Source organism: Ictalurus furcatus, chromosome 19 (genome assembly GCF_023375685.1).
Source record: "Ictalurus furcatus strain D&B chromosome 19, Billie_1.0, whole genome shotgun sequence".
Taxonomy (NCBI): domain Eukaryota; kingdom Metazoa; phylum Chordata; class Actinopteri; order Siluriformes; family Ictaluridae; genus Ictalurus; species Ictalurus furcatus.
In genome coordinates, this window is record NC_071273.1 from 23398542 (window position 1) to 23408541 (window position 10000).

General features: G+C 40.8%; 1 protein-coding gene across 10 annotated transcripts in view; it reads left to right on the plus strand.

Annotated features, from left to right (window-relative positions):
* sox5 (SRY-box transcription factor 5) overlaps positions 1–7392 on the plus strand; it is a 279205-nt gene extending 271813 nt beyond the window's left edge. For all 10 annotated transcript variants that reach the window (XM_053650130.1, XM_053650129.1, XM_053650131.1 and 7 more), the window contains 3 exons: positions 1233–1406; positions 3363–3579; positions 3991–7392. In XM_053650130.1, the coding sequence (XP_053506105.1) occupies positions 1233–1406; positions 3363–3579; positions 3991–4288 (689 nt within the window). In that variant the 3' untranslated portion in view covers positions 4289–7392. The remainder of the gene's footprint in view (positions 1–1232; positions 1407–3362; positions 3580–3990) is intronic.
* The last annotated feature ends 2608 nt before the right edge of the window (positions 7393–10000 follow it).

The following is a 10000-nucleotide window of genomic DNA, read 5'->3' on the forward strand; positions in this document are numbered from 1 at the left end:
AAAGTCTCCTGTTGAATATTCTGTCTTGTTACTACGGAGAACACTGGTTATAGACATCTCTACACCTTCATTCTTCATTCAAAAATACCAAGATATATACCAAGAATATTAACCAATCCTGCCACGCCAAGTAACGTGATGTCGCTAACAATAGCGAACTTAGCTAACACGGCGAGTTAGTTGCTAGTCACCTTGCTCGAGCTAGTAAAGATCTGGCTCGATTTGCATTTTTGATCTCTCACTGATCAATAAATCGATCGATAAAACAAACATCGCTACCGTTAGCTGTATTAGCCAATGCATCAGCTGGCTAACTGCTAGTAAGCTATTTGCCTAGCGTACACACTTAGACAGGGGTGAGGTTTGAATCTTGATTTGTAAAAAATAATAATACGTTTTAAGCAGCCAATTTGTCAAAATGCCACGATGTTGCCATAACAACCAAGATCTGTTCATGGCTAACTTCATGTAAGTCAGCTAGCATCACAGACTATAGGTCAGAAATGTGTTTACAAGCATTTAAACCTCTTAAAACGCACCAAAACCGTCAAAAAGAGTTAGTTCCTTGCTATAATTATCTAGATGTTAACTTATAGGTCGGCTAACTAGTTAACTGCTAGCAAACTAGCCTGCGTTTTGAATGCTAATATTTATGTATTTATTTATTTATTTATTTATTTTTATGTGGAAAAATGTGTGCCAGAACGTCATGTTACTTTAACAACTGTAGATATACTCGTCGCTACGTCTTAAGTTAGCAAGCATCGTGAGCTTAGTTATCTGGCATGACGACTTGAGGTAAGTAAGTTAACTAGCATTGCTAACGTTGGGTAAGATTTCGGTCTCTGAGTCTCAGTGACCACTTTTTTTTTAAAAAGTCCCTTAACGTTCAAGCTGCGCTAACTAATACCTCATCTGCTGTAGCTAACTGCTCGATAGTAAACTGTTCGTCTTACAGGTTGACACGAGAAGGTTTCCAGTTGTCATTTGTAAACAAAATGATATGTTTTTTTAAGTAATCAAACCTGTTGAAATATGATGTAATATCGCTAGCATTAGGCGAGTTAGCTAGCTAGCTAGTTCTTGACCTAATCAGAATGAGCTGCGAGAGATGTTTACTGGGTTGTTGTTTTTTTTTAAAATCACGTTGTTGTTGTTTTTTAGATGTATAGCTGCTTTATGTGTGTCTGAGAGAGTTTTCCTGCTAAACCTTCCTCGTCCTCGCCTCACAGGCAGCCCCAGCGTATCAGACTCGAGGATTTTCCGCGAGGCTCGAGGTCGTGGTAACAGTGAACCGCACATCAAGAGGCCCATGAACGCCTTCATGGTTTGGGCAAAAGACGAGAGGAGGAAAATTCTGCAGGCTTTTCCCGACATGCACAACTCCAACATCAGCAAAATCCTCGGTAAGACTCGCACTTATCGGCGTAAGCCGAGACGCGACGACCGGGAGGGGAAACGAAACGAGCGCCTGGTTTCTGTCACTGGGATCTTCATCCTGGATTTAGGAGCGAGCGATTCGACCCTATTTCGATTCGACCATATGACCATATTTAGCATATTTGGGGGGGGGGGGATGTGATGAGATGGTGCGATAACATGGAGTTACTGTTACCAGCACAATGCTGATTTTCCTGTAACGGAACATCCTAAAGGGTTTTATTCCTCTTACACCACAGCGATTAGATTACAATCTCATTCAGTGCCGTACTTTTTGTCCGTTTAGAGTTACATTTAGCGTTCCGTGAGACAAGCTCTGGCTTACGTTATAGCAGCTACATACAGTACACTCTCTCTTGAAAATTAATAAGGCCAAAAAAAACCACAGCTTGTCATGTTATAAAACCACACACACACACACACACACACACACAAAGCGTAAACTCCTTTGTCCTGAAGTCATAATTGTCAAATAAACTTCTCCTTCCTCGAAAAACAAGCTTCAAAAAGCCTTACAAGTCCCTGTGAGTGAGCCGTTGCTATAGAAACCACAACGCACAGTAAAAGCGCATTAATATAAAATTGCGCTACTGTCAGAGCCGCTGTGAATCGACACTTTTTTGACCAATCAGAATCCAGAACATCCACACACAAAAAAAAAAAAAAGTATAAGGGTAATTTTTATTAACGGCCGAGTAAAATACGTCAAAAAAAAAAGCAGAAGAAAATAACTTAAGATTCGGTTCTTAATAGCATTTTTATTTGGTCATATCGCCTACGGTAGATTTAGTGTGTGTGTGTGTGTGCGTGTGTGTGTGTGTGTGTGTGTGTGTGTAAGCTTACTCTTATAAGGGCTTCTATACTAAAAGATCTGCTACGTCACTTCTCATTGGCCGGTTCTGTTTAAATATACATACGTAGGGGCGGAGTTACAGTACGACTATGCCTCAGCACCAACAGGATAAGTATAGTATCATACATCCAGCCAAGCACCCATGCCCCCTCACACCCACACACACACCCACACACACACACACACACACACACAGAGAGAGAGAGAGAGCGAGAGAGAGAGAGAAACGTCCCGCTCAGCGCTCTGAATTGTGTAACCGCTGCCTAATGAATCGCTCCGGAGAGCCGACTCGGCCGATGATGATATAATTCATTATGCATTAAACAAGCACGCCGGTCTGTCTGACATTTTCTCCAGACCTCTGGGATTGTGTTTGACATTTTAAAGAGCTCCTAAGCATTTTATAACGCCGGGAAATCTGGTTTTAATAAGGCTCCCGCTCTCTCAATTGTTAACAGAAGGAGTTTCTCCTTTTGCGCAGCGCCGGCTGCGTGTCAGGCTCAGCACTGACAGCTTTTTCCCATTAAACACACAGTAGGAGAGTGTAAATTCACCTCCAGACTACACACACACTTATACATACATATACTTTATATATATATATATATGTGTGTATGTATGTATATATATGTATATGTGTGTGTGTGTGTATATATATATATATATATGAACATGTACTGCCCTCTGTGGGATTAACCTGTGTGTGTGTGTGTGTGTGTGTGAGTGGGTAGTTGCTTTAATAGAGAATAAGCAGCACAGGCCACCGGTACTCTTATTGAGCTCTGGTAATTAGATGGAGTGTGTGAATGGCCCACTTAACCTGTTGTCACCTGGAATAATGACACACGTCAGCATGTGTGAGAGTGTGTGTGTGTGTGTGAGTGTGTGTGAGGGTGCTCCGGTACAGGAGGGCAGAATCCCTCGCTCTATTTGACATCACTTCCACTCAGAGGAGCTCATTAGACCAAACAATGAGGCGTGACACCTCTTTATGGACCAGCTTTGGAAAAAAAAACCTCCATGTGCACCAAAGAGGTGTTAATGTGTGTGTGTGTGTGTGTGTGTCCAGGTTCCCGCTGGAAGGCTATGTCTAATCTGGAGAAGCAGCCGTACTACGAGGAGCAGGCGCGTCTCAGCAAGCAGCACCTGGAGAAATACCCCGACTACAAGTACAAGCCCCGGCCCAAGCGCACCTGCCTGGTGGACGGCAAGAAGCTGCGCATCGGCGAGTACAAGGCCATCATGCGCAACCGCCGGCAGGAGATGCGCCAGTACTTCACTGTGGGGTGAGACCCGAGAGTAACTGACCAGTCCCGCTGACCCGGTCTCAGATCATCACTGTGATTTCATGTGATTCAGCAGCGACTAAAAGAAGAAAATATTAAGAATATAAAATGTTAAGAATATGTATAATAAAAAAGGGTAAATACACTGTGTGTATATAAATATATAAATATATAAAGCGAGTGTAAAGGAATGTGCTAGTAAACGTAATAAGATAATAAAGCTAGGTAAAAGCCGTTGTTTCTTTTTCGTCGTTAAAGAAAGACAAGAATTTCTCCAATCCGTTCATTTAGATTTGTTCGTATTTGTTATTCGTTTGTATATATGTATTTTGATTCTGATTTCATCAGATAACACTGTTATTTATATAATAACACTGTGTGTGTGTGTGTGTGTGTGTGTGTGTTTTACAGGCAGCAGACCCAGTTGCCGCTCTCCTCAGCGGGCGTGGTCTACCCCGGCGCGCTCTCCATGGCGGGCATGCCGTCCCCTCAGATGCCGTCCGAGCACTCGAGCATGTCCAGCAGCCCTGAGCCGGCTCCGCCCACTGGCCCGCCCTCATACCTCAGCATCAGCAAGGGGGACAAGCCTCGCATCAAGGAGGAGGTGCTGCGGATGGACGAGAGCAACGGCGACGCCTACGACGACTTCGACTACGAGGACGACGACGGAGACTTCGGGAGCGACAGCGAAAACCACGTCGCGCAGTAAATTAAAAAAAAAAAAAACAACAAAAAAAAACCTTTTTATTTTCAGAGCTGATCCCTCGTTGTTGTTGTTGTTGTTTTGGTTTTTTTTTGTCCCGCCCTGCCTCTATCTCCATCCACCCAATCAGGACTCGGAAAGAGCCACGCCCGCATCCCACGACCCACATGTCCCCTCCCCCACCCTCCCTGATACCAGCAGCAGCAAAGCACAGGACGTTTCAGAGTAACTGTTACACTAAACGAGAACGTCGGACGTCACGTGAACCTCACGCGCAAACACATCTCGAGTAAGCTACAGGAAGTATGATATGATAAGATATGATATGATATGATATGACAAGATAAGGAAACTTTCACACACAAAAGAACTTATTATAAAAAAAAAAACCAGGACCTGTTCGTCGGACCTGCTTGTCTATAAAGAGACTCTTTTTTTTTTTTTCCTTCTGGGTTCTATAATATTCTCACTCAGGTACACGGTGCCAACAAGTGGCTTGTGAATGTGATTTGTTGTTTTTGTGCTTACGGTTTTAATAGAGATAAAAGAAGAAAAAAAAAACAAAAACATTTATTTTCCTGGTTTTGACGTTAAAAAAAAAAATAAAAATAAAAAAAAGTACCAGACAGGAGAAGTAACACTTTACCTTTTATTATTTTTGTTTTTTGTTTTTTTTGTTGTTGTTGTTTTTTTTTACTTCCTGCTTGTGTTAGGTATTAAGCCCCTTCACTGAATCCTGTATCTCACACACACACACACACACACACACACACACACACACACTTTTTGCATGAACGTTGGACGGGGATCGAGGGCTGTGTTTCACTCCTGTACACTTTCTTTTTCGGCACTTATGAAATCCACTGACCCGTATATATATATTTACTGTTTGGATCAGGTTTTATTTTATTACACACACACGCACACACATTTCAATCCACAAACAGGCCTAATGCGAGGCAGCAGGACGGAAATATAAGCGGCGTGTTCCTGTGAGAACGCGAAAACTGCAGAATTGAGATCCGGCCTCTCTTGCTCCGTCTCGGCCCCTCGGTTCTGTATCTAAACAGACTGTTTTCGCCATTATGGAGAACGCCGAGCTTCACGGTTCCAAGAGAAACAGAGATGGAGAACATGTGAGAGGAAAAATCTCCATAGACTAGAGTTTGGCGCTGAACAGAAAGAGAGAGAGAGAGAGAGAGAGAGACAGAGAGAGAATGGAGGGGTTTTATAGACGCCCACATTGTGCTTAAGCAAGGAAACCTCCAGAGCACTGAGGAACTCTGTGTGTGTGTGTGTGTGTGTGTGTGTGTGTGTGTGTGTGAGCGAGCGGACGTCTCGCTAACCCCTCATCGAAACATCCCTTCCTTTAATTCTCCTCGTGCCACCCTTTCCCACAATATCACTCTCATCGCTTTCCCTCCTGTTGCTCCTTATAGGGACCGTGTTGCCGCGGCAACACTTTGATCGACAGCTCTCGTGCACACAAACGCCCCAGTCCGCTCTTCTCATCATCCTCGTCGTCGTCGTCCTTCTTTCCCCTTCTCCGTCTGAACGTGTCACGCGTTTCCGATCGGTCGGACTCTGACCTCACAGTTCCATGCCCCGCCCCCATTTTATTTTCATTTTTAAATGCGGTACTAACGCAGTGAGGTTTCGAGCTCTCGTATCACGTGGTATGTTATGCATGGGGTTTTTGTTTTGGTTTGGTTTTTTTGTTGTTGTTTTTTTTTTCTTCCCCGTCACTCTGCTGTCAAAATCTTCGCTGTTTGAAGGAGGAGCGCTCTGAGTTTTCACACTCTGCATGTCGAATAGTTTTATTTTGTATTTGAATACTGTATTTTAATTTTTTTTAAATTTTTTTTTTTTAAATATTCAGACTGCCTCTAGTGTAAAAAAAATAATAATAATAATATTATTAACAATAATTATAAAGATGGTCAGCTTGTTTTGGGTTGTTTTTTTTTTCTAAGTTTAGTATGTTGTGTACAGTATAATTTATTTTTCACCTCTTCTTGGTTGTTTTTTTTTTTTTAATTATTATAATTTACATGATAAAAACTGCTTTATAAAGCTTATTATATTTAGCTGGTAGGTATGTAGATCTAATTACTCTGTGCTTTTTGATTTTTTAAAAACATTTTCAGTTTATTAATCCTGTTTCTACGCTGGTATATCTCAGAAATGATCACAAGGAACTGCTGAAATGAAGGATTTTTTTTTTTTTTTTTTTTTTTTTTTTTCCGTCATTCATGAACTCCTGAACCCGTTTCTGAAAGCACTAGGACTCTGGATATTCAGAGAAAGAAGAAGAAGAAGAAGAAGAAGAAGAAAAAGAAAAAAAAAAAAACAAGAACATCATCACACTTTTTTTTGTTGTTGTTGTTGTTGTTTTTTTTAATTATTATTATTATTTGTTATTATTTCTAATGATTTTATGTACAATGTGAAATTTTCTATCTCTTTTATTCCTCTTTGTTTTATCAACGATTTTATTCGCCCCCGATATCAGTGAACAAGACGTTCAGGATGTTTACTGGGATTTGTAGTCCTGTCGAGACTCGGTGGAATCTCATTAGTCCAAAAAAAAAATTATATATATATATAATATATATATATTATAATATATATATATATATATATAACAAATTTGAAGTCTCCTCCAGTTTGGACGTGTTAAAGATAATTCTATCAAAAGAAATATCTATCAAAAATTCGAAGAGGCTCATGTGATGCTCCACCGAGTGACTCATATCAGATACGTGACCTCTCCGGGACTCCATGATGGATTTGTTTTAGCTCCACGCCATGCCCGAAACCTTTTAAAATCATAAAATCACAACATTAACATTAGTTTCCATCCTGATGTGTAATTTTTTATTATTATTATTATTATTATTATTATTATTTTTTCAATCACAATCAGGACCCTTTAACAATCATACATATTCTGAAGGACAGGGTCTAAAGCTGTCAATCATTTATTATATAAAGCATGACATTTTTTTGCTATGAATAATAATAGATAAGACAATCAAGGTCATGGGTGGAGCTCAAAACAAAAGTGAAAAAAAAAAATTCAAACTAAAACACACACACACACACACACATACATGCATTCTTTTAAAAAAAAAAAAAAACAAATCCTACCATCTCAACTTGAAAAAATCGCTAAAAGATAATTATGTAAATATAACATAGAGGTATAGATTTATATTTTGTTCATAACACAGTGTAATATAAGTTGTATATTTCTTTTTTCCCCCTTTTATTGATGTTATTCATGCCACATTTAAAAAAAAAAAAAAAAAAACGAGAGTTAATGTACTCTTACCAAAAAAAAAAAAAAAAAAAAAAAGCCGTGGGTTGCCACCATCTGTTCTGAGTTGACGTTTTTCAGTATTATTGCCGGTTTAGGCTCTAATAAAAACAGCAATGTGTTCTGTAGTGCGTCTGCTTTCTTTCTGACCGTCTCTTCAAGTTAAAACCGAGCATCCGTGCTGTATATCTGTGCGTTCTGTTTTTATCTGTTCTCATAAGAGCATCAGAAGTAGCTAGTCTGTTTAGTAGCTAGTCAAATTTCACTGTAGAAATGAATGACAGCTAGCCAGATCTAGAAATAAACACCCATAATCAAACATAGCATTCTGTTTCTGATCTTCACCGATGCGGTCTGTGAGTCTGAGTGGTGCTGATGTGTTTTAAGTGTGAGATGTCAGGCATGTTCGTTCCAGTGATCGGCAGCAGATTATAAGGTACCGCCACTGAGGGATCTCCCGGTCATCGTCTGGGGAATTTGTGCGTCTGGCCCCGCGGGACGAGCGAAGAGCGCACTGTATTATAAACGTTGAGATAGTTTTCTCTAGGCAAAACCCACGATGAAGTGACTCTCAGTGAAGCCATGCATCGGAGCGGGACACAAAATGACGTATTAAATGCTGCTCGTCCGACGAGCATTAATCTTTGCTGCCAAAAACAAAAAGGCTGGCGAAGCATATAGCAGCTTAGAGAAGCCCAGAGAAGCCTATAAATGCCTAGAGATGCATGTTGAAGCCTTTAAAAGCTTATAGAAGCTTGGAGAAACCTACAGAAGCCAATAGAAGACTAGCGAAGCCTATAGAAGCCCAGAGAATCCTATAGAAGTCCATAGAAACCTATAGAAGACCATAGAAGCCTAGAGAAGCCTATAGAAGTCCATAGAAGCCTAGAGAATCCTATAGAAGTCCATATAAGCCTATAGAAGTCCATAGAAGCCTAGAGAAGCCTATAGAAGTCCATAGAAGCCCAGAGAATCCTATAGAAGTCCATAGAAGCCTAGAGAAGCCTATAGAAGTCCATAGAAGCCTATAGAAGTCCATATAAGCCTAGAGAATCCTATAGAAGTCCATATAAGCCTATAGAAGTCCATAGAAGCCTAGAGAAGCCTATAGAAGTCCATAGAAGCCCAGAGAATCCTATAGAAGTCCATAGAAGCCTAGAGAAGTCCATAGAAGCCTAGAGAAGCCTATAGAAGTCCATAGAAGCCTATAAAAGTCCATATAAGCCTAGAGAAGCCTATAGAAGTCCATAGAAGCCTAGAGAAGCCTATAGAAGTCCATAGAAGCCTAGAGAAGCCTATAGAAGTCCATAGAAGCCTAGAGAAGCCTATAGAAGTCCATAGAAGCATAGAGAAGCATATCGAAGTCCATAGACACCTAGAGAAGTCTTTAGAAGCCCAGAGACGCCAAAATAAACCTACTGAAGTCTATATAAGTCCATAGAAGCCCAGAGAATCGCATAGAAGTCCATAGAAGCCTAGAGAAGTCCATAGAAGCCTAGAGAAGCCTATAGAAGTCCATAGAAGCCTAGAGAAGTCCATAGAAGCCTAGAGAAGTCTATAGAAGTCCATAGAAGCCTAGAGAAGCCTATAGAAGACCATATAAGCCTAGAGAAGCCTAGAGAAGTCCATAGAAGCCTAGAGAAGCCTATAGAAGTCCATAGACGCCTAGAGAAGTCTTTAGAAGCCCAGAGATGCCAAAATAAACCTACTGAAGTCTATAGAAGTCCATAGAAGCCCAGAGAATCGTACAGAAGTCCATAGAAGCCTAGAGAAGCCTATAGAAGTCCATAGAAGCCTAGAGAAGCCTATAGAAGTCCATAGATGCCTAGAGAAGTCTTTAGAAGCCCAGAGACGCCCAAATAAACCTACTGAAGTCTATAGAAGTCCATAGAAGCCTAGAGAAGCCAATAGAAGTCCATAGAAGCCTAGAGAAGTCTTTAGAAGCCCAGAGATGCCCAAATAAACCAAGAGAAGTCTATAGAAGTCTATATAAGCTTGGAGAAGCCCATAAGCCATTAGATGCCCATAGAAGCCCATAGAAGCCTACAGGAGTGTATAGAAGCCTCCATAAGCCTAGAGAAGCATATAGAAGAAGATATAAGCTTAGAGAAGCCTTTAGCAGCATATAGAAGCCTATAGAAGCCTATACAAGCCTATAAAAGCCTACAGAAGCCCAGAGACGCCTGGAGAAGCCTATAGAAGCCCATAAAAGCCTATAGAAATGTATAGAAGCTTACATAAGCCTAGAGAAACCTGGAGTCAATGGAATTCTATAGATGGTGCATCTATGGGCTTCAAAGGAGATCTTCACGTAGGCTGCGCTGTCCACCGAAATCAGTTTGAGTTAAATCAATGAACAGAACAATATTGCGGTGAGAGAGTCCAGCAAGAGTAATGAA